The sequence below is a fragment of the Phoca vitulina genome, unplaced genomic scaffold (assembly GCF_004348235.1).
Source record: "Phoca vitulina isolate PV1807 unplaced genomic scaffold, GSC_HSeal_1.0 scaffold120, whole genome shotgun sequence".
Taxonomy (NCBI): Eukaryota; Metazoa; Chordata; class Mammalia; order Carnivora; family Phocidae; genus Phoca; species Phoca vitulina.
Window position 1 is genome coordinate 164753 of NW_022589823.1, and position 25050 is coordinate 189802.

The following is a 25050-nucleotide window of genomic DNA, read 5'->3' on the forward strand; positions in this document are numbered from 1 at the left end:
GATTTCCCACGCACCCACTGTCCCCACTCAGGCACAGCCTCTCCCACTGTCCACATCCCACACCTGAGCTGTGCATTTGTTACCAAGAATGAACCTACACTGACACGTCGTCCTCACCCAGAGCCCATCGTGTACTTGAGGTTCACTCTTAGTGGTGTGCGTTCTGTGGGTTTGGAGAGATGTATAATGACTGGCACCCACCACTACGGTATCTTACAGAGTAGCTGCCCTTGAAGTCTTCTGTGCTGCGCCCATTCATCCCTCCTCCCCCCCCCACCCCTGCAACCACGGACCCGTCACTGCCTCCATGGTTCTGCCTTCGCCAGAGAGTCCTGTCGCTGGAATCACGCAGGACGCAGCCTTCTCAGGCTGGCTTCTGTCACTCAGTGATCTGCACTCACGGTCCCTCCGTGTCTTCTCATGGCGTGATGGCTCGTTTCCTCTTAGCGCTGAACACTCCCCCATTGACTGGATGGACAGTTCCCGTATCCATCCACCCACTGAAGAGCAGTTATGCACGAAGGGTCCCAAGGGTTGGCAGTTACGCATAAAGCTGCCGCGAACATTGTGTGCAGGTTTTTGTGTGGACGTGTGTGCTCATCTCCTCTGGGGAAACATCAGGGAGCGTGATTGCTGGGTCGTATGGGAAGAGCACGTTTCGTTTTGTGAGAGACCACCGAATTGCCTTCCAGGGTGGCTGCCCCGTCTGCTTCCCCAGCAGCCGTGAATGAGCGCTCCGGTCGCTCCACGTCCTCCCCAGCGCTTGCCGGTGTCCGTGTTCTGGATTGTGGCCGTTCTCGTAGGTGTGCAGCCGAATTCATCTCCCCGAGGACCTGGGACGTGAAGTAGCTTTACTTATTGGCCATCTGTATGTCTTCTGTGGTGAGGTGCCAAATTGAAATTTTAGAACAGAAAAATACAAAAAACACAATTTAAAAACTCAAATTCTATAAATATGTGCAATTTTATGTGCATCAATTATATTTCAATTAACCTGTTAAAGTCTAATGACATGCTCTTTATAAGACACTTTAAATAAATGACCCAGAAAGTTTAAAATGAAAGGCATGGAGAATATGACCAGACTCATACCAACAAAAAGAAAGGAAAGATTTGAGCAACTGGGTGGGGAGGCTGGGTTGAGGCTTGCGTGGTTCCTGCTGCTGGTCTGGGAACCACACGGAGAAGCGCAGTGGGGACTCTAGGGCCTTGGTTGAGCTGCAGTAACAAAGGATCCTCAAATCTCAGTGGCTTATAAATAAAAAGTTTATTTTTCAGTCATTTGGGTCAACTGTGTCCCTTTCTGTGTTGACATCACCCCCTTCCCAGGCTAATGGTGCAGCCTCTCGGGAATATTGTCATGTAAGAGTGTTGCAGGATTGCAGGGTTCTTGTCTCATGGAGTCGAAGAATGAATCTCGAGGACACAAAAGGGTGAAGTGACGTGAAAGTTTATTAAGTGAAGGTGAGAACAGAAAGGAAAGAAAAAGCTCTCTGGAGCGAGAGGGGTCCCGAATGGGTTGCCACTCAGGGTTTTTAGGGCTGGTCTTTTATTTATTGAAAACGTGACCAGGAAGCTTATGGTCTTGAGATTCTTGCGCCATCTTGGTTTGAGCAAGGACTATTGATAACCCCCTTAATGACTTACTTCTTTGAGGTCTGGTCATTTTCTGTGATTACACTGTAGCCGCCAAAGAAAAATACTCCCGAACATCTGGGGCCAGGTGGTCTGGTCTATTCGCTTATCTCTTGTTCACTCTGTCTTAGCGCTTCTGCCTGCCAGGACGGGTTTCAGAACCTAGTCAGGGGCCCCCAACCCCTCCCTGCCTATACCTTAACCCTTTCCTCACTCTCTAGCGGAAGGAAGAGAGCAGGAGAGCTGTGCACGGGTCGGTTAAACTGCTTCCCGCAGGAGACATTGCATAGCCAGGCTGACCTCTGAGCTTGGCCAGTTTGGTCCTCTCTTGGGGACAGGGGTAACATAATACTGCCACCAGTTTGCCACTCTGCTCAGGACGACTGTTTACTCCCCTCCTTTCCTGGTGCAAAAGAAGCCCTGCCCGAGGGAGAAGACCAAATGCTCAACCCAGCCTGAGGAGCTGCTGATGCCTGGATGGACACGGGTGGGTCAGTGTGCGAGTACTCAAACGAGCCCCCTTTCTGATGGAGCTGGGGCAGGAGGCCCCCTGGCCCCCCAGCAGTTCTGCTAGTCTGGCCCCAGCTCTCAGACCCGTCCTCCAGAGCAGGGCGGCATCTCTAAAGGGCCAGAGAGTAAATATCTTAGGCTTTGTGAGAGGTGCCAGGCTGTGTGGAATACTTCGCAGCTGCACTGTTGAGAGAAAGCAACCCCCGGGGGGGGGGGGGACGCACACATACAAACACACACACACACAGAGACACGCATGCACGCACGCGCACATGCACACACAGAACGTGCACACACACATGCACACGTACAGACACATGCACACACATGCACGCACACAGACACACATGCACGCACATATGCACACAGAGACACGTGTGCACGCACACATGCACACACACGGACACGCATGCACACACAGACACACATACACAGAGACACGCGTGCGCACACACATGCACGCGTACGGACACACGTGCACACGCATGCACGCACACAGATGCACGCACGCACACATGCACACACAGACACGTGCACACATGCACACGTACAGACGCACGCACACAGAGACACGCGTGCACGCACACATGCACACAGAGACACGTGCGCGCACACATGCACACGTACGGACACATGCACACACATGCACGCAGACACATGCACACAGAGACACGCGTGCACACACACATGCACACGTACGGGCACATGCACACACATGCACACAGAGACCGGCGTGCACACACACATGCACACATACGGGCACATGCACGCACATGCACGCACACACAGAGACACGTGTGCATGCACACGCACAGACACACATGCACACACAGACGTGCGCATGTACACACATGCACACAGACACGTGTGCACGCACACATGCACATGTACGGACACATGTGCACACACATGCACACACAGAGACATGCGTGCACGCACACATGCACACGCACGGACACACATGCACACATGCACATGCACGCACGCACAGGCATAGCCGCAGGCCAGTTAAACTTCTTCACGAGAGCAGGTGCTGGGTGGGGCTGCACTCCACAGTCTGCAGACCCCGGCTCCAGAGGGTGAAGAGGGCCCTGGGGAGCCTGTGCCCCTTGGGGCCCAGGCGGCGTCCCCCCTCTGCCCCCCAATCTGCCCTTCCCAGGCCTGGCGGCCGCTGCTCCTCAACAGCCCCTTTGCCAGGGCGGCACCCTGGCCAACTCACCTCCAAGCCCTTGCAGAGCTCTCTGAGGCACGCCTCTCTCCAGACTGAATTGCTGGCACCTGGAGTCTCGAAAGCTCCATCGGGAAGCTCCAGCCTTCGGCTTCCCCAGCTTTCCAACTGGAAGTGTTACTCACGTCAGCAGTTTGGATACAGAGTGCTGTGGACTGAACTGTTTCTCCCCAGAATTCATAGGCTGAAGCCCAACCCCCTAGTGTGACCGTATCTGGAGACCGGGCCTTGAAGGGGGTTACATGAGGTCTTAGGGTGGCCTGATCCCGTAGGCCTGGTGTCTTAGAAGAGACCAGGACCCAGACACGCACAGAGGGACAACCATCTGAGAACACGGGGAGAAGGTGGCCACTTACAAGCCAGAGGCCTCGGGAGGAGCCAGCCCTGCCCACACCCGGACCTCGCAGTCCAGCCCCCAGCCCTGGGAATAGACTTGTGTCATGTAAGCCACCCGCCCTGGGGTACTTAGTTACGGCCACTGCGCACACTGTGTGTGTGTTGACCCCACGCTTCATTAGACTCTTGTGATAAAGTTGAATTTTAACACTTATCTGTTACTCAGAGCATTCCCAGTTTCATTCTTGACTGCGTGGCCCCCTGGCGGGGTCCTGAGACCCTTTCAGGGGATCTGTGAGGTCAAAAATGACTGCATCGGCACACTGAGCCGTGTGTGCGGTTTGGGCTGATGGCGGGCTCTACTGCTGGCCGCTGTATTCTTAACCAGCCTCACTCATGCTCAAAATAAAAAGCCACCCACACTCGCTGATGTGCTTTGTGAAGCCGGAGTACTCCTTGTGCCAAACCTTGAGCCTTCAACCCTGTGTGTGAGGAGAGGGAATCTGAAGGCACCTGCCTTCCAGACGACATGGCTTTCATGGGCTTTGGTGGGCTGGTGGACAGTTGTTTAGACTGGGTATGTGACAAACGTTTTCTCAGAGATGACTGACATTAGCCCGTCGCTTCAGGGAAAGCAACTGACGGGTTTGTTGCCAGCGATGACCTTTGAGCTCTCAAGTGAAAGAATGTCCCCAAAATTTATATCTGCTACTGTTCATGTCTAAGACGACTTTTCTGATGAGCTTGGTGGTGATATTAACAAATGTGATATTTTTGATGTTGGGTAGTAAAATGTGTCAGTATCTGGAAGATCTGCATAACTCACTGAACCAGTGTCTTCCAAATGACCCCTATATGATATTATAAAAATCATGCATGGGTAAAAGATGTGTTCAAAATTTAGGGTGGACCAATGGCTTTTTAAATAGAGTTTTTCATAGAGCTCAGGAAGTTCTTTGATGTGGTGTTTTCTGTGGGTTCAGATTGCACTTCTCAGTTAACCGTTAAGTGATTACCACTGTTGAGTTTTAGTGTTGTGGCAAAGAAGAGTGTCCCCAATTATCTGAAAAGGCTGTGCATTTACCGCTCCCTTTTCCAGCTTCATGTCTTTTGGGGGCCAGTGGGCTTCACACATTTCAGCCAAAATGAGCATATCGTAACAGGTTAAATGCATAGGCAGATAGGAGAACGTGGCTGTCTTCTCTTCGGCAGATGTTAACGAGACATGAAATGTGAAACAATGTCACAAGTCTCATTAAGTTTTTGTTTTGGAAGATACAGTAACTTGTATGGGTTTGTTATTATTTTTTAACTGAATAAATAAAATATTTAAAGTTCCTAGTTTTCATTTCTAATAAGGTAAATAATGATAGATACAACCCACGTAAACAGAAGTACTTTGGTATCCACAGTGATTTTTATGAGACCAAAGGAGTTTTGAGGCTAAGAGCACTGAGGACCGCTCCCACCTGGCTGTGGGGACCGCGGCTGCACCTCCCGCCCTCCCAGGCCCATCCTGTCAGCTTCCTTCTGTCCCTCCCATTTGTGCTCACACCAGCCCCACCCCTCACCGTCCCCGGGTTTCTTTCCTCTCTTTCGGGTACTTCTCAAATACAGCCTCTGGGAATGAGGAGTGCTCCTGGCTGCCCTCCACTCTTCCAGAAACCCTCTGCCCCTGCTCCAGCACGCAGTAATTGTGCCCGTTGCTGTGGGCTCTCTTGTCCCAGCCTCTGACGTCACTCCCGGCCCACTACTCTGGTGGCCTCCCGGCCCCAGAGGCTTCCATAACGGTCAACGTGGCCTGGGCTGTGCTGGGGTCACCTGTCAGTCTTGGGTCATCCTGCTGGACATGATTAGGATGTTTGTCACTGGAACAGAGAAGTGACACGTGCCACCTTTGCTCACCTTTGGTTGGGGAGAGCAAGCGCATGGCCAAGCATGACACAGTGGGATAGGAAATACTCTGCACCCGGGCTGGGGGACGGAGGCTTTGTTGAACACACACACGCCTTCTCACCAGAAGGCCCGATGTCAGTTTAGCGTGGAGGAAATCCTTCCGTCATTCTCTAGCTGCTCGTCCCCCATCCTCCATCCTTTCTCCCCTGCCCCTGAACTGCGTTTGGGGCCTGCCCACCTCCTCTGAGCAGTCCCTCGGGCTGTCGGCTGGAGGGCCATCTGCATGTGTCTGTTGCCGGCACTGGGACGGGGCAGGGCATTTCGTGCCTTACTCTGGAGAGGCTGCTGACTCTGGCCTTCCCTCTGGGTGTCGGAAGAAATGGCCCATCCCCTTCTACAGCTTCTGCCCCCTGCCCAAAAGAGTGGTGGCACAAGTCAGGGTGCCCTGGGAGTCCCAGGGAGTGTCAGGTGGGCCCTGATGAGAGGGTCCAGAGGTTTGTTCCTCCTCAGCCACATGGCTGCCTGTGAGTGGCCTGCCAGGGGCGCTATGTGGGCCTCACCCTGCTGTCAGGGTGCACCAGGGCTCATACCGTGATTCCTCATCTCCTTGTATTCTCACTCATCCAAAACATGTGCATGATGCCTTTACTCCGGGCTTGGAGTTACTTTAGGCAGTGGGGACATTTAGAGGTAGGGGTGAGTGAGCAGAGAAGCGGGCTCTGCATGCTGACTGCGGTGGTGGTGGTGGCCTGCAAGGCTGCTGGGGACCCAGAGAAGAGCCGTCTGGAGGTGGGGAGGTGGTGGCTGAGCCGTGTCTTGGGACGTGGGCGGGAAGCCGTGTGTTGGGCATGAGCTCCAGCAGAGGAGGAGACAGGTCCGTGGTGTAGGAAGCACTGGTTAGGAGGGCGGGCAACGAGCAAGGTGGTCGTGGGGTTCAGTCACGGCTCCCCAGCTGTGGCCTCAGGTGTGGCTCATGGGAGCTTCCCAGCCTCCTGTGTCTCTCGGTCCTCGTCTGTGCTGTCTGCCTGGCAATACTGTGTCCCCTGTGCTCTGAGAGGCACAGGGGAAGTGGGGGGCTCCAGCCTCCAGGCGCCATCCCGAGCTCTGGGACTTCCGTATCCCCAGGCTCTTTCCAGGCATGCACATGCACGTGAACCCAGCTGTGATCCACATCTCCCTCGGAGCTCAGATCGGCTCTTAGCTGGGGACAGACAGCCTGTCCATGCTACCCACAGCCTCCTAGCGTCTGTGTAAATGTGGGCCGTGGGGACCCTGCAGGCCTGGGCCCACCAGCCATGCCCAGAGCAATGCCAGCTCATCAGGGTGTCCCAGCAGAGCCCCTCGTTCATGAGGAGTCGGGGTACCCCCTCTTCCTGAAGGTTCTGGAACACACAGCTTTACCAAGGGCTCTGCAGCAGCACCAAGCCGCCTCCTCACTATGTTTCAAGGTCGCTTGCAGCACCGAGGTCGCTCAGAGCATGGGGTGGAGAGGACAGGAAGGCTGGAGCAGGAATCCCCCAGGCGGTGCTGCTGGGAACAGCACAGGCAGGGGAAGCGTTTGCGAGGAAGTGGGTGCAGTCCTGGGGCTCGAGCCTCTCAGTCGGGACAGTGCCCGGAGGACAGGACAGGGCAGGAGCGTCTCCACTGTGCCCATTGTGCTCCCTCCCCTGCTTGTGTAATTAAATACCTGCCTCTTGACAGTTATGTAAATCATATTTTTAATAAAACAAGATAATTAACGATTTGGGAGTATGGCATAATAATAACTTTAGAAGCTAACATTAAGATGCTGCAAGTATGTCATAACTAGCCTTTTCCGAAAGGGAAGGGAATCAAAGGAGCATGATCACCCCCTGCTCCTGTCACTGTTGTACATAAATCAGTGGTTCCATGCCTTCTGCCCTTCATGTGTGGCCTCCCTGCCTTCTCCCGCTCCGACGCAGCCCCTCCCTGCTGCCATCCAGAACCTGAGCCCAGGGTCCCCTCCTCCCACCCACTGTCAGAGCTCCGCCCTCCTGCAGGGTCCCTCCCTGAGCATGGCACCCCTCATGTTTGGGCCCATCCCTCAGGATCTTGGAGCGTGTCTCACGGTCCTGGCGCACTGGAGTGTGATCCCTGCTTCTCTCTCATCCCTGCAAAGCGACCCACGGACATTAACGTCGCTGCTGGAAGAGCCGTAGGAAAGGCCCCAGCTCTGCCTTTCTGGAGCGCAGACAGCCCTCTGGTCCTCTTGGCTTTTGTTGAACGTTGTATGGCCCGTCGCCGTGAGGCTGACGAGCTCTCTGGGTGCCACGTGCTCCTCTCTGCAGGAGAGGAAAGGGTTTGCATTTAGATGTGTTTAGAGAAGGGAAGGCTGGAAATGTTCTGCTGTCATGTTTCATTTCACAAAGTTCGACAGAACTGTTTAGTAAATTTATCTTGCCTGGTTTCTCCACCTTACAAAATTAATTTAAGGCAAATAAGAGGATTTTCTATGGAGACAGATGGTGGGTCAGCCACTGAAAGTCTGCTTCTTGGTAACGTGGAAGTCAAAGCAGAATTTCCTAAAGAGAGTCAGTTTTTCACCCTGAACGACACCTTCTTATACAAGCTGGAAACAAAGGTTCTGGGGAATTACCTGCCTCAGCCTTACAGAGACCCTGCCCACACGCCTGGCACGTGTCACAGTCCAAGGTGAGCCGTGGACGTCCAGCTCTCTGTGGCTTCCTTGGTGCCATCGAGTGCTCTGGGGACAGGATGAGAATCTAGTGGGCCAGACTGAGTTTAACAAAAACAGCCAGCTCGGTGCACCGTGGGGCGGGCACGTTGAGCACGTGGGCTGCCATGCTCAGGGAGGGACCCTGCAGGAGGGCAGGGCTCTGACAGGTCTCTCCCAGGCCTTGCGTGCGTTGGTCAGAGTGGCCGTCCCATCCCACGGACAGAGGCCAGGGGCTCGTGAGGCCCTCGGCGTGTCCACCGTGCCCCCTGCCTGGAGCTGCCATTCTGAGGCTAACATCACATGTGACTAAGAGTTGTCACCTTCACTGTTCATAACCTTGTGCACTTCCCTTGTGAAGTACTTAGTATATGGACTCGAAGGCTGGAAGAACCCTAGATGATCAGCCCGATGAGGGACATTTCTACAGAGAAGGAAGTGCCTCCTGGAGGGTCACTTTCCAGGCCGTCTGATGCTCCAGCCTTAAAACTTCAGAAAATCTAGTAAAACTACTATTTGTGGTAAATGCCAAGCTTGGTACTTTTGTTTGTTTTTCACTTTTCACTTTGTTCTCTGGCAGCTATTCAAGCCCACTGTCAGGTTTGGCCATGCCCTGAGTTGCTAGACAAGCCGGGGGAGAGGGAGGTGGGCCCCCGGGCCAGAGCTGCTCTTTACAGGAGCAGAGTCTCTCCAGGATTCACAAGGATTCACAACCACAGCCTGGCGTGTGTGGCCATCAGCGTGGACATAACAGGTAGGGACAGAGGGCTGTGCAGTGTGGCTCAGTGATCTAGGAGGGGTCTGGCCACTGTCCGTGAGCAGAAAACCGCCTCAGTGGGATGCGAGCACTTGTAGCTTCCTGGGCCTGTAAATGCAGTGCCCCTGCGTCTTCTGCTTCCCCCGTTTAAAGTCATAAAACGAGATTTGAATATGAAATCTGGTTTTTAAATGTTGGAAACAAAGTCAGACCATGTGGACCAGTGAGCACATGTCAGACAGATGTTGTCTGGTCACCAGAGGAAAAGCCCACATGCAGGGAAGGCCCAGCTGAGCCAGGACGTGGTCGGATGAGCAGAGGGAGTGAGGACCGTCAGCACCCTCTGCCCGGAGGTGGACCCATGTCCTTGGCCCTCATGGTTGGTGACCATCACAGTCCCCTCGCCCCTGGTCCCGCCACAGAGGCTCTGATTGAGGAAGCCTGAACCCATGGGCCCTGAGACCGAGGGAAGCCGTGGGCTTCTTATTCTGGGCCAGGGGTCCTGGTGTGTCCTGGGTGTGTCCTCTGCGTCATGGTGCCAGGCCCTTGCTGACCAGGAGAACCGTGGAGCAGCTCTTTTCATTCCATGTGCATCTGAAAAACCAGAGGCAGGGACACCATCACCAGGCTCAAGGCCAAAGAGACAGGGCACTGGGCACCTTGTGGAGGTGGTGGCCCTTGGTGTGGCCACACTGCACTGTGCGAGGCTTTGTGAGTGACAGACGCATGAGCAACAAAGACCGGGGGCTGCGACCACAGTCCCTCTGGCAGGACGTGGCCTGAACCCCAGCTCGGCGGACCGGACTGGCTAGGGCAGCAGCGTCCCCCTGGGCCAGCTCTGGCCAGGCTAAATGGCATCAGAGCAGAGGCAGGGCCAGCGCAGCTGCCGACAAGGCCAGAGAAGACGGACTTGGGCCCGGGGCTCCGTGTGGGACTCCATCCTAGAGCCGTAGGCCTGAGGCTGGCCACTCAGCTGGGGACAGCGCATAGAGAGCCGGTGCCCCGGGCAGCCCTGGGAGGACAGGCCCCAGCCAGCTGATGGCCTTGCACTTTGATCCAACAGGAGGGGACAGCAGGGTGCCAGAGGGAGCCTCGGCCACAGGCACAGTGACCTCACTAGACAAAGAGCTGTCTGATCTTCCAGAACGCCGGAAGGAGCTCCTGAGAGGAGCGAGGGAGGGCAGGGCGGGGCAGTGTTGCCAGGCCACCTGGAGCAGCCTCCTCCTCCATCCTGCAGGGGCTGCTGCCTGCCCGGCCATGGCCACCACTGCCCCAGGAGCTGACTTCTTCCAGCTGGCAGGCTGGCGGGTGGCAATCCTCTCTCTGTGGGAGATCCCATCAGATGGAGCTGCAGAGTCGCTCTTGATTACCTCCTCCCTCCTTGTCATCTGATCCAACACCACCCGCTCTGAGTCGGCCTCCATCCTGACTGCCACGGTCACGGGACCAGTCACAGCCTCCCAGGAACCAGAATGACCTTGAAAGTGTAGCTGCGCACGTGTCACCACCCTGCACCAGTCTGTTCCCAGCCGAGGACGACCTTCACAGTCCTGTCTGTTTGCCGGGCGTCTTCCTGCTCTGCCCGCCCTCCCACCCCACTGGGCATTGTCCCTGCGGTGCGGCCGGGGCCCCAGCACCCCTGCTTCTGCTGTGCCGTGACTCTCACTTCCCTCCCGTTGGGGTCAGTGTTCCCTGCCCCTGGATCTGGGCTCCCCTATGACGTCGAGTCGAAATGCCAGGAAGCAGCGCTGCGGGCCGGCCTTTGGTGCTGTGCTGTGACCCTGTCCATGTGAGCACGTTCCCCCAACCTTCTCGCTGCTGACGGTTGGGTGGTTTGCGGGCTGCCCATGTCCTGGGTTCGGCTAGTTGCTTCCTTGCAGGGTCTTTCAGCATACTCCTCCGTCCTCCCTGTTTCCTAGAACCTGGCTTTATTCCACCTGAGTCGTGTTTTTCAGACAAGCAAACGTGGTAGGTGGTGCTGTGCGTGGTCCCCTGAGGTTGGCGCCAGGGCTGTGGGCTTGCCGGCTGTCTGTCTGATCCCGGCTCTCTCGGGCTTACCACCCCCCGTCCACCCAGGGTTTTCAGTGTCCAGTGATAGCCGCACCTAGATCTGTCATTCCACTCAGGGCTGCAGAACAGTCACCTGACAGTTGTGGAACCCTTTCCACATGTATTCGTTGGGATTATTCCGTATGGAATAACTTCCTCATTCACTAGGGCTATTTGGTTCCGTGAAATACGGTTCCTACCAGAAAGGCAGGATAAGTATTTATTTCTTGGTATTTAAGTATTTTTTTCATTATTCAATGAGTTTTGTTTCTCTCCCTGCTATTTCTTTCTTTTTAAAGCATTATTATTAATTTATGGGTTTTATATATACAGTAAATTTGTTCACTTGCAACTATTATTCTCTTTACTCAGATTGTTCTGTATTTTGCTGGCTTCTGTGTGGATGTAACCACACTAGTCTTTAATGGTTTCCTCGACTCTGTCCTGTAACATGTTCCCATCTCGGCTTTGATGCCTGCTTTCCCAGACTTCCTGGAATCAACCAATTCTTTTAGGGGCCCTGTTTTGCCCCAGTTGGGAAATAATATTTAGACACCATAGTCTAGGCATTAAGGGTGCTTATTGCAATTGAGTGTCATCACTTTTTCATAGTTTTAGTGGGGAGAGTTAAGAAGGGGAAAAGAAGGGGAAATTGTGCATTCACAGAAATAGTTCTAAATCAAATGCGAGATTATAGGGTTTAAACTTAAAATTTTTAAATTTTGGACTTGTTTCTCTTTTGTCTTGTTAGCATTATTACTTATGTGCTTTACCCTAAATGTACATATAAATGGGTTTGGAATATTATTGGTGCCAACAAGTGACTAATCAAGGTTAGTATATTTCCTTGCATTTCTGTCTACCCCTGGGAATATCCAGCCAGATTCCTGCATTTTAAGGTCACTTGCCACAATTCTTCTGTGTGGTTCTATCACCAACTTCGTCTATACTTAGGTTTGTTTGTTTTTTTTTTTAGCTTTCAGGGATTTAAAAAAATTCTTGTTTTTGATTATGTAAACATTTATATGATTCTAAAGTAAAAATTTATTGCAGTCTATTCAGAAAAGTCTCATGTCCACCCCTCTTTCCATCCAGTTCCCTCCCTTCCCAAGTAAGTAGCTTTTATTTTTTTTTATCTTTCCACTATTTTTTTGAAAATATAAATATATACATATATGTATAAATGAATTCCTTAACCTAGTAAACATTTCCTTTTTGTTCATATTTCTTTTGATTCTTGGGAAGTTTATATATTTTTTGGCTTTATACTATTATCTGTCTGTATAATTCACAAAAACCCCTCTTCTCTTTTTTTCTTTTATTTGGTTTTGGTGATGTGCTCCCATGGGGAGTCTCACAGGTGGCTGGAAGCCTCTTCTGACCCCTCCCACCCCCATCGTCTGTTTCACGTGCCGCCTGGTTACTCCCTCTTGGTGGCTGGAAGGCTCCCCTTGTTTACACTCCTCCCTCTTCTCCCACTTGATTAGTTTTATCAATTCTTTATCTCCAGCACATTTAACATTTGTACGTTATTCTGTCACCATTAACTGCATTATTTAGTCCTGGTTCTAGAGTGAAATATATCTGATGCTTGTCACCGTACCTTGTGACAAAGTTTCTCCACTTATTTTGTGGTTGGCTGAGACCCACTCTCTGTTAGGTTCTTCGAGGTAGGCTCGCCACATATTCCCTGTGTTCCTGCACCTTCATGTCTTTTGATCTGTAGCCTTTACAGTGCAAGTGTAATTTAGCTGCATAAAATCCTTAGTTTACATTTTTTTTCACTTTAGTGTCTTAAAAATGTTGCTTTGCTTTTGCATTGCTGTTGAGAAGTCTGACCTCACTCTGATGTTCTTTTCTTCATAAGCGCATGGGACCTTTTGTTTTGAACACCCCGAAGACTTCATCTCTAACATTTAATCGTTTTCCTAAAGTGTGTCTTGCTGTTAACTTGTCAGGCTTGAATTTTCAGGATCGCAGGCTCTGGTTTATTTCAGGAGGTATCTTTGGAAGGTACACGTGTGCACGTGAGGGTGCGGCGGGTTGCACTTAGGCGTGCGTGAGCGTCGGCCCTCTCTTGCCCGTGCGTGGCGTCTGTCATGTTCTTTTGAATCTTCTTCCTGCGCATCTGTCTCATTATTTTCTTTTCTTATTTCTGTTCTCTACGCTCTTTCCTGGGCCCTCTGTGCTATATCTTTGCTCCTGTGTTTCTTCTACTTCTCACTTCTGAAAAACATTCTAGTTTATTCCTGAGCTTTTCTAGCCACCTTTCTATATCTTCCTCTTTTCTTGCCATGTCACTTTGAGATGTTCTAATTCTATTTTAAATTATGTTCTTCTAAAATGTTCATTATTTTCTCAAATTTTAGTTCAATGTGATATATTAATTAGGCTATAATTTTCTTTGGGTTCATAGTTTTCTGGTGTATTTTTATATTATCTCTTACAATGTTATTTATTTTATTTTCACTTCTTTTTGGTAATATATTTTTATGGGATTCGATCATAATTCTGTACCTCTTGTTTTTAAATAAGGGGTTTTCTGGACCATTAGGGAAGAGGTTCCTGAATAGGAATTGGGAATGAGCCAGAATAACTTTCCTAGTCTTGGGGACCAAGGGATTTCTCCTTTATTGTTGCCCTGAAATAGGTTTTAAATGGCCTCTGCACAGGCCTTCCTGTTGGTGAGCACCACTCCTGCTTTAGGAGGACTTGCTCCCTTGATTCTTGGGAAGTTTATATATTTTTTGGCTTTATACTATTATCTGTCTGTATAATTCACAAAAACCCCTCTTCTCTTTTTTTCTTTTATTTGGTTTTGGTGATGTGCTCCCATGGGGAGTCTCACAGGTGGCTGGAAGCCTCTTCTGACCCCTCCCACCCCCATCGTCTGTTTCACGTGCCGCCTGGTTACTCCCTCTTGGTGGCTGGAAGGCTCCCCTTGTTTACACTCCTCCCTCTTCTCCCACTTGATTAGTTTTATCAATTCTTTATCTCCAGCACATTTAGCATTTGTACGTTATTCTATCACCATTAACTGCGTTATTTAGTCCTGGTTCTAGAGTGAAATATATCTGATGCTTGTCACCGTACCTTGTGACAAAGTTTCTCCACTTATTTTGTGGTTGGCTGAGACCCACTGTCGTCTGGAGAGGGACAGTGCTTAGCGCTCACTCCCCTCCCATGCCCCCCTCCCACGGCTGTGCCCCACACCCTCAGCCATCGTCCTGGTGCTTTGCTCAGCCGGGACGCTCGGAGGCGGCCCCCCGCCCCCGCCATCATCCTTCTCTGAAACCTCCCGTGTTCCAGTAGCTTCACTTGTTTTTTGTTGGGTTTGTTTTTTCCTCCAGATGGTTCTCTCTCCAAAAGTGAATATTGTTGTATATATTTGAGATTCCTGAGGGCTTAGAGCCCTTCAGCATGGTTTAAATGTCCCTACAAGCTCCTAAATGGTTCCTTGCCCCTTCCTCTCTTCCTTCCTTCCTGCCTTCCCTCCCTTCCTCCTTTCTTTCTCCCTTTGTTTTCACTTTCCTTGGGGACTTGGGTTCAGCACATACTTCCTGGACTTTCTCCATTTGCTGTCAGAATATTCACCTAGATTCCCACGTAGTGTGAGTCCCTATTTGTGGGGGATTTCCGAGTTTTGTGGCCCAAAGGACTGTTCCCCACTTATTATTTCCTACAAACGCTGTGCATTCGGTGATGCACTCGGACGCTGCTGCTGTGTTTTGGCCACACCTACCCCTATTCTGGGGGTTTGATGGATTCCTCGACATCTGACTCTACTGAAGAGGTCTCAGGGGGGTTTTCTTTGTTAATCTTGTCACTGTATCTGGGGATTTTTAAGGAATTTTGAAAATTAAAAGGAAAGGAAAAGCTACCCTGTTCCATGACCACCATAATGAATTTTTATATATATTTAAGTCCCAGGAGATTTAATAATTATTTAAGTCAATAACAAGTAATCATTATTGTCCTGTATGGTTGATATTCATTTCCTTTTATTCATTTTTTTACATTTTTTATTCTATGTTTCTTCCTACAAGTCCAGTATTCTTTCTGTGGCTGTTTTCCTTCTGCCTGAACAACGCCCTTTACAAGCTACTGTAGAGTGGGTCCAATGTTCTGATTGTCTGGAGATGCCTTCATTTGCCTTCATCCGGGAAGGACAGCCACATGCAGCAGAGCTCCAAGTGCACGGTGACTTCTGGCACCCTGCAGCCCCAGTTCCGTTCCGCTCCAGCAACCGGGGTTACTGTTGAGAAGGAAGCCTTCCGTCTAACTACTGCTCCTTCGAAAATAATCCCATTTATTTCTTTGTTTGCTTTTAAGATCTCTTTGTCTTTGTTGTCTTGAGATTCTGTTATGATGCATCGAGTGTGAGTCCCTCCATCAGTCTTGCTTGCAGTGGGTGGGGTGCCTGAGTCGGTGGCCTCGATGTCTTTCACCAGCTCTGTCCCTGCAGATGGGGCCTCTGCCCCACCCCTCCCTTCTCCTTGGAGCCGAGTGAATGTAGGCCAGCGGCCTGCGCGTCGTGCGTGTCTCTCATCTCTCGCGTTTCCCATCTGCTTCTGGTACGTGTTGGACCGTCTCCTGTGGCTTAGCTTTCGGCTCATAAAATCTCTTCAGTTCTGCACAGTTCTGTTGTTAATCGTGTTCACTGAGTTTGAAACCCGCTTTTGTAGCTTTTTGTTTCAGAATTTCTCTGTGCTTTCTTTCGACTTTGCTGTAACATTATTTTTAACTTTCATTCTCAAATAATTGCAGATTCATAGGAAGTAGCAAGAATAGTACAGAGTCTCCTCTAACATTTGCCTAGCTCCTTCCAGTGGCAACATCTTATGTAACTTCAGTACAATATGAAAACCCAGAAAATAATACGGTGCAGTACTGCTAATCAGACTTCAAACTTTATTCCAATTTTACCAATTTTTACCTGTACTCAGTAGTGTGTGTGGTAGTAGTAGCAAGACGAGCAGTAGCAGTGGTGGTAGCAGTAATAGTGTCAGTAGTAACAGTAGTACTAATAGTAGCAGTGGTAGTTAAGAGTAGCAGCAATAACAGAAGTAGTAGCAGCAGTGGTAATAGTGGAACTGCTCGTAATGGTAGCAAGAGTAGTGGAAATGGTGGTAGTGGGCATAATCACAGCAGTAACGGTAGCGGAGTTAGTAATAGCAGCAGTGATAGTGGTGGGAGTAACAGCAGGAGTGGCAGCAGTAGCAGCAGGAGTAACAGCAGGAGTGACAGGAGTAACAGCAGGAGAAACAGCAGTAGCAGCAGGAGTAGCAGCAGGAGTAACCGCAGTAGCAGCAGGAGTAACAGCAGGAGTGACAGGAGTAACAGCAGGAGAAACAGCAGTAGCAGCAGGAGTAACAGCAGTAGCAGCAGGAGTAACAGCAGGAGTAACAGCAGGAGTAGCAGCAGGAATAACAGCAGGAGTAACAGCAGTAGCAGCAGGAGTAACAGCAGGCATAACAGCAGTAGCAGTTGGAATAACAGCAGGAGTAACAGCAGGAGTAGCAGCAGTAGCAGCAGGAGTAACAGCAGGAGTAACAGCAGTAGCAGTTGGAGTAACAGCAGTAGGAGTAACAGCAGGAATAACAGCAGTAACAGCAGGAGTAACAGCAGGAGCAACAGCAGTAGCAGTTGGAGTAACAGCAGTAACAGCAGGAGTAACAGCAGTAGCAGTAGGAGCAGAGGCAGCAGTAGGAGCAGCAGTCACAGCAGTGGTAGTAGAGGTTGTAGCAGCAGGACTGGTAATCGTAGTAGCATTAGCAGTAGTGGTAGTAACCATAGTAACAGTAGCAGTAGCAGTAGCAGTTTGAGTCTGTGCAGTTTTATCCCCCGCACAGATTTGCATAACCACCCCCACAATCTAAGATACAGAACTGCCCCCTTCATCACCTGTAAGGAGCTACCTTGTGATGCCCTTAAATACTCACCCTCCACCCACTCCCATCTCTCTCCTGGAAACCAGTCTTTGTAATTATGTCATTTCAAAAATGTTATAGAAATGGAGTCATACAGTTTGCAGCCTTTTCACCTTGGCTTTTATCACTCCACGTAAGGCCCTGCACATCCGTCCCAGTTGCCGTGCTTGTCAGTAGTCTGTTCCTTTTCCTGCTGTGTTGCGTTCCGTGGCGTTGGATGACCACAGTCGAACCACTCACCCACTGAGGGACACTGGGGTTGTTTCCCATTTTTGCCTAGTGTAAATAAAGCTGCAGTGTAAGGTCAAGCACAGGTTTTCATGTTGGCATGTTTTTATTTCTCTGGCATAAATGCTCAAAAGTACAATTGCTAGGTTCTATAGTAAGGACATGTTTCATTTTATAATAAATGATTTTTCCAGAGTGGCTGTACCATTTTACATTTCTACAAAAATGTATGGGAGATCTGATTTCTACGTGTCCTCACCAATATTTGGTATTATCACTATTTTTCAAAGCTGTTCTAATAGGTATGTAGTGATACCCCATTGTGGTCTTAATTTGCATATCCCTAATAGCTAATCATGTTGAACAATATTTTCATGTGCTTATTTTCCATCCATATGTTTTCTTTGGGGAAATGTCTGTTCATGACTTTGTCTCATTTTCTTTTTTTTTTTTTTAGTATTTTATTTATTTGTCAGAGAGAGAGAGCACAAGCAGGGGGAGCGGCAGGCAGAGGGAAAAGCAGGCTCCCTGCTGCAGGGCTCGATCCCAGGACCCTGAGACAATGACCTGAGCTGAAGGCAGATGCTTAACCGACTGAGCCACCCAGGTGCCCCTTTTTTCTCATTTTCTAATTGATTTATTTAAACCCCATCACCTATTTCCCCCATCCTCCCACCCACCTCCCCTCTGGTGACCATTAGTTTGTTCTCTATAGTTAAGAGTCTATTTCTTGCTTTGTCTCTCTATTTTTTCCCCTTTGCTTTTTTATTTTGCTCCTTAAATTACAAATATGAGTGAGATCATATGGTGTTTATCGTTCTCAGACTAACTTATTTCACTTAGCATAATACTCTCCAGCTCCATCCATGTCATTGCAAATGGCAAGATTTCATTCTTTTTTATACCAGTAATATCCCACTGTGTATATACCACATCTTCTTTATCCATTCATCAGTCGATAGACATTTGGGCTGTTTCCATATCTTGGCTATTGTGGACATTGCTGCTATAAACATCGGGATGCATGTCCTCTTCGAATCAGAATTCTTATATCATTTGGGTAAATACCTCATAGTGCAATTGCTGGATCATGGGGTAGCTCTATTTTTAACTTTTTGAGGACCCTCCATACTGTTTTCCATAGTGGCTGCACCAGTTTGCATTCCTACCAACAATATAAGAGGGTTCTCCTTTCTCTGTATCCTCGCCAACATCTGTTGTTTCTTGTCTTGTTGATTTTAGCCATTCTGCCTGGTGTGAGGTGATATCTCATGGTGGTTTTGATTTGGATTTCCCTGATGATGAGTGATGTTGAGCATCTTTTCATGTGTCTGTTGGCCATCTGGATGTCTTCTTTAGAAAAATGTTCATGTCTTCTGTGCATGTTTTAATTAAATTATTTGTTTTTTGGGGGTTGAGTTGTATCAGTTCTTTATATATTTTGGATACTAACCTTTTACTGAATATGTCATTTGCAAATATCTTCTCCCATTCTGTAGGTTGCCTTTTAGTTTTGTTGATTGTTTCCTGCACTGTGCAGAAGCTTTTTATTTTGATATGGTCCTAATAGTTTATTTTTGCTTTTATTTCCCTTGTCTCAGGAGACATCTAGAAAAATGTTGTTACGGCTGATATCAGAGAAGTTACTGTCTATGTTCTCTTCTGGGATTTTTATGGTTTCAAGTTTCACATTTAGGTCTTTAATCCATTTTGAATTTATTTTTTTGTGTATGGTGTAAGAAAGTGGTCCAGTTTCATTCTTCTGCATGCTGCTGTCCAGTTTTCTCAACACCATTTGTGGAAAAGACTGTCCTTTTCCCATTGAATATTCTTTCCTGCTTGGTTGAAGATTAATTGTGGGTTCATTTCTGGGTTTTCTATTCTGTTCTGTTGATCTGTGTGTCTATTTTTGTGCCAGTACCATACTGTTTTGATTATTACAGCTTTGTAATGTAACTTGAAATCCAGAATTGTGATGCCTCTTGCTTTTCTTTTTCAAGATTACTTTGGTTATTTAGGGTCTTTTGTGTTTCCATACAAATTTTAGGATTGTTCTAGTTCTGTGAAAAATGCTGTTGGTATTTTGACAGGGATTGCATTAAATGTGGAGATTGCTTTGGATAGTATAGACATTTTAATGTTATTTGTTCTTCCAATCCATGAACATGGAATGTCTTTCCATTTCTCTGTGGCCTCTTCAATTTCTTTCCTCAGCATTTTATAGTTTTCAGGGTACAGGTCTTTCACCTCTTTGGTTAGGGTTATTCCTAGGTATCTTATTATTTTTGATGCAATTGTAAATGGGATTATTTTCTTAATTTCTCTTTTTGCTGCTTCATTAGTGATATATAGAAATGCAGTAGATTTCTGTATGTTGATTTTGTATCCTGCAATTTTACTGAACTCGTTTATCAGTTCTAGCAGTTTTTTGGTGGCGTCATTCAGGTTTTCCATATAGAGTATCATGTCATCTGGAAATAGTGAAAATTTTTTACTTCTTCCTTACTGATCTGGATGCCTTTTATTTCTTTTTGTTGTCTGATTATGGAGGCTAGGACTTCCAGTACTATGTTGAACAACAGTGGTGAGAGTGGACATCCCTGTCATCTTCCTGACCTTAGGGGGAAAGCTCTCAGTTTTTCCCCATTGAGTATGGTGTTCACTGTAGGGTTTTCATATATGGCCTTTCTTATGTTGAGGTATGTTCCTTCTATCCCTACTTTGTTGAGGGCTTTTATCATGAATAGATGTTGTACTTTGTCAAATGCTTTTTCTGTGTCTATTGAAGTGACCATATGGTCCTTATCCTTTCTCTTGTTGATGTTATCATACTGATGATGTTGATCTTATCACACTGGTTGATTTGTGAATATGGAACCACCCTTGCAACACAGGAATAAATCCCACTTGAGGGGCGCCTGGGTGGCTCAGTCGGTGAAGCATCTGCCTTCAGCTCAGGTTATGATCTCAAGGTCCTGGGATTGAGCCCCACCTCAGGCTCCCTGCTCAGCGGGGAGTCTGCTTGTCCCTTTACCCCTCCCCCCCACTCATGCTCATGCTCTCTCTCTCTCTCAAATAAATAAAGAATATCTTTTTAAAAATCCCACTTGATTGCAATGAATGACTTTTTAAGTGAACTGTTGGATTCTATTTGCTACTTCTTGTTGAGAATTTTTCATCCATATTCATCAGGAATATTGGCCTATGGTTTTCTTTTTTAGTGGAGTCTTTGTCTGGTTTTGGAATCAGGGTAATGCTGGCCTCATAGAATGAGTTTGGAAGTTTTCCTTCCTTTTCTGTTTTTTGGAACAGTTTGAGAAGAATAGGTATTACCTCCTTAAATGTTTGGTAGAGTTCGCCTGTGTAGCCATCTGGTCCTGGACTTCTGTTTGTTGGGAGATTTTTGATTATTGATTCAATTTCTTTGCTGGTTATTGATCTGTTCAAATTTTCTCTTTCTTCCTGTTACAGTTTTGGTAGTTGGTATGTTTCTAGGAATTTATCCATTTCTTTTAGGTTGTTAATTTGTTGGCATATAGTCTTTCATAGTATTCTCCTATTTCTGTGGTGTTGGTTGTTATTTCTCTGCTCTCATTTGTGATTTTATTTATTTGAACCTATTCTCTTTTTTTCTTGGTATATCTGGCTAGAGGTTTATCACTTTTATTGATTTTTTTCAAAGAACCAGCTCTTGGTTTCATTGATCTGTTTTACTGTATTTTTAGTTTCTATACCATTTACTTCTGCTCTAATCTTAATTATTTCCTTCCTTCTGCTGGTTTTGTTTTATTTGTTGTTCTTTTTCTAACTCTTTTAGGTGCAAGGTTAGGTTTTTTATTTGAGACTTTTTATGCTTCTTGACGTAGGCCTATATTGCCGTTTTCTTTCTTTTTTTAAAGATTTATTTATGTTTTTTAAAGCTTTTATTTATTTATTTGTCAGAGAGAAAGAGAGAGAGAGAGAGAGCATAAGCAGGGGTAACGGCAGGCAGAGGGAGAAGCAGGCTCCCTGCCGAGGAAGGAGCCCTATGCAGGGCTGGATCCCAGGACCTTGGGATCATGACCTGAGCTGAAGTCAGATGCTTAACCGACTGAGCCATGCAGGTGTTCCATAAAGATTTATTTTAGGGGGGGAGGGGGGAGGGCAGAAGGAGAAGGAGCGAGAATCATCAGGTAGACTCCCCATTGAGTGCAGAGACCAACGCAAGCCTGGATCCCAGGACCCTGAGATTATGACCTGAGCTGAAATCAAGAGTCAGACACTTAACTGACTGAGCCACCCAGGTGCCCCAGTATTGCCGTTTTCTAATTGATTTTTGAAAAAATTTTATTGTTCAGTTTTGAGTATGCTTTATATATTCTATATGCTAGTCTTTTGTTGGATATGTGGTTTGCAAATATTTTTTCCCAGTTTATAGCTTGTCTTTTCATTCTTTTTTTTTTAAAGATTTTATTTATTTATTTGACAGAGAGAGACACAGCGAGAGAGGGAACACAAGCAGGGGGAGTGGGAGAGAGAGAAGCAGACTTCCTGCTGAGCAGGGAGCCTGACGCAGGCTCGATCCCAGGATCCTGGGATCATGACCTGAGCCAAAGTCAGATGCTTAACAAGTGAGCCACCCAGGCGCCCCTTTTCATTCTCTTAACAGGGGATTTTGCATAGCAAAAGTTTTTAATTTTCATTAAGTCCAATCTATTGATTTTTCCTTTCACAGATTATGCCTTCTGTGTTAAGTCTAAGAACTCTTGTTTACCCTAGATTCTGAAGACTTTTCTCCTGTGCTTTTTTTCTAAAAGTTTTAGTTTCTTGTTTCATATCTAAGTCTGTGATCCATTTTGAGTTTTAATGTGTGTGTAAGGTGTGAGACCTAGATCAAGGTTCATTTTGTTGCCTAACCTATTGTCCCAAAACTATTTGTTGAAAAGACTACTTTTTCTCCATTGAATTTTTTTTCCACCTTGTCAAAAATCAATTGGGCATATTTGGGTGGGTTTATTTCTAAGTTCTCTATTCTATTCTATTCTATTGGTCCATACTATCTTGAAAACTGTAGTTACAAAGTAAGACTTGTTATCGCATTGTATGATTCTTTTTGCTTTATTCTTTTTTTTTTTTCCAAGATTTTTAAAGCTACTCTAGGGTCTGCACCTTTCCATATAGATTTTAGAATAAGCTTATTTATGTCTACAAAAAAAATGTTACTGGGAATTTTTTTTTAATTTTAATTTTTTAAGTAGGCTCCATGCCCAGCATGGAGCCCAAAGCAGGGCTTGAACTCATGACCCTGAGATCCAGACCTGAGCTGATATCAAGAGTCAGTTGCTTAATGGACTGAGCCACCCAGGTGCCCCTACATTGCTGGGATTTTTATAGAAATGGCATTGAGCCTTTAGATCACTTTGGAGAGAACTGATATTTTTATATGTTAAGTCTTCCAATCCATGGATATGATATGTCTCCATTTATTTAGGTTTTTAAAATTTATTTTATCAGCATTTTACAGTTTTCAGCATACAGATCCTATATATGTTAAGTGTATAAGTATTTCATTTTATTTTGAATGATTTTAAATGATACTGTGTTTTAAATCTTGGTTTATGTGTGTTCACTGTTAGTATCTAGAAATGCAGTTAATTTTTGTGTATTACTCTTATATTCTGCCTTTCTGAACTCACTTATCAGGGCTAGGAGTTTTGTTTTATAGGTTCCTTGGGATTTTCTAGGTAGAAAATTATCATCTGCAAATAGAGATAGTTTTATTTCTTCTTTTCCAGTCTGTATGTCTCTGGTTTATTTTTCTTGCCTGTGACAGTGCTGAAACTCCCGGTGTCCTAAGAATGGTGACCGTGGACAGCTTTGCCTCGTTCCCAGCTGTGGGATAAAGCATTCAGCCTGTCACCACTAGTATGATGTTAGTTACAGGTTTTGTAGATGCTGTTTATCAAGTTGTGGTAACTTTCCTGTGTCCTTAATTCACTGGTATTTTTTATCACGAATAAGTGTTGAATTTTATTAAATGCTTTTTATGCATCAATTTATATGATCATATGATTTTTATGCTTTAGTTTACAGATATGGTGGACTATACTGATTGATTTTTCAATATGGAGCCAGCTTTGCATACCTGGATAAACCCTACTTGGTCGTGGTGTGTAAATCTTCTATACATTGCTGGATTTATTTGCCAATTAAAAATTGTTTTAGTTTATTTGTGTCTATGTTCATAAGGCAAATTGCTGTGGTTTTGGTATCAGGGTGATAGTGGCCTCACAAAATGAGTTGGGAAGAATTCTCCGTCTGTTTTCTCTAAAAGATTGTCTAAGGTTGGTGTTCATCTTCTTTGAATATTAAAATTCTCTGGTGAAATCATCTGGGCCTGGAGATTTCTTTTTCTATAGCTTTTTATTATAAATTCAATTTCTTTAATGGTTATAGGGATATTGAGATTGATGATTTCATTTTGACTGATTTCTGGTAGTTTGTTGTTCTTCATAGCTTCTGTTTCTTTGTGAGTTTTTAGAGATGTGCCTTAAGCATGTTCCTAAATACTCACTAAAGCGTTCTTACGATGGCTGCTTTAAGATCCTTGTCAGGGGCTCACCCATACCTGTCATCTCAGTGTTCAGCTTTTGTTGATTTTCTTTTCTTGTTCATGTTGAGATTTTCTTAGGTTTTGGCACGATAAGTGATTTTCGTTTGTATCCTGGAAATTTTGGTTATAGTGTTCTGCTATTCTGTGTCTGCTATAAATCTCCTATCTTAGCAGGCCTCTGCCAACCCCATGTGGGAGCACCTTGTTCATATCAGACTGGGGTGGAGGTCCAGGCCCCGCTCTCAGTCTCCCTGACACCTGGGTAGGGGGTGGGGGGTGCCTTGGTACTGCCAGGTGGGCGTAGGAGGCTAGGCTCCGCGTGGGGCAGGTAGGGGTGTGTGTGTGTTTCCTGTGGGCGCCGCCTGCAGGAGGGCAGACACTGTCAGAAGCCGTCTGGCTGCCTAGGCTTCCTGTTCCCAGTCCTTGGCCTAGAGAGAGAGCAGACTTTTCTTGAGACTTGTTTTTCTGTGTCCTGCAGCATTTTTAGGTTGCAGGTTTCTCCAGTGACCAATCTGGAATATATAGGAGGGAAATGAGATGAAACAAAACAAAGTGGTGAGCTCATTCTTATGTCATTCTTCAAATCCTGAGCACCGTAGCCAGTCGGCCTCTCTCTGCTTCCCCAAGTTTTCCCTTGTTTGTTTCATGTTTAATGTCCAGTTCGTTGTGCTTAGCAGGAAGAACGGGAGAACTGTGTCTGCTTGATCGTGTCCACAACCAGAGGCTCTGGTCTTCCTTACAGCCACTAACACCGTCGTGCCTTCTTGATTATTTTCCTCTATCAGTGTCATCAGAGGGTTGTGTATTTCTAGACCTTTGTTAAAGAACTAAATTTTATATTTGTTCATTTTCTCAATTGGCTCATGTCTTTTCTTCTGATCTGTTCTTTATTATTACCTTCTCTTTATTTTCTGTGGATATTTTCTAAATCCTTAAGTTGGATTTTTTTACTCACTAATTTTTGGCCTCCCTTTATTCTTAATACAGGCTTTTAATTCTGTAAATTCTACTGTAGCCACTTGCCACAAAGTTTGGTGGGTCGCAAGTTTATTGGTCTAGTTATTTTCTAATTTCATTATGTCATTCCATCCATTTCTTATTTAGAAGCTTTTGTTGTTATTATTATTATTATTATTATTATTATTATTATTATTATTATTGAGAGAGAGAGAGTGAGCACACTAGCAGGGTGGA

The 25050-nt window shown here is 46.8% G+C and overlaps 2 protein-coding genes across 4 annotated transcripts in view; one reads left to right on the top strand and one right to left on the bottom strand.

Moving 5' to 3' along the window:
* The window catches only part of PCBP3 (poly(rC) binding protein 3), a 264553-nt gene that overhangs the window by 162756 nt on the left and 76747 nt on the right, over positions 1–25050 (top strand). The gene's annotated exons all lie outside the window — the stretch shown is intronic.
* LOC116628445 (keratin-associated protein 5-5-like) lies at positions 16272–17306 on the bottom strand. The gene is made up of 2 exons (XM_032398777.1): positions 17277–17306; positions 16272–16859 (listed from the first exon to the last, which is right to left on the bottom strand). Exons 1-2 carry the CDS (start codon positions 17304–17306, stop codon positions 16272–16274), a joined length of 618 nt encoding a protein of 205 aa, XP_032254668.1.

Excerpts from the sequence above, each read along its gene's own strand:
- LOC116628445 (XM_032398777.1), bottom strand. The coding sequence starts at position 17,306 with ATGGGAAACAACCCCAGTGTCCCTCAGTGG. Across the intron at positions 16,860-17,276 it reads ACCCCAGTGTCCCTCAGTGG|TCCTGCTGCTACAACCTCTA; the intron begins GTGAGTGGTTCG and ends TACGATTACCAG.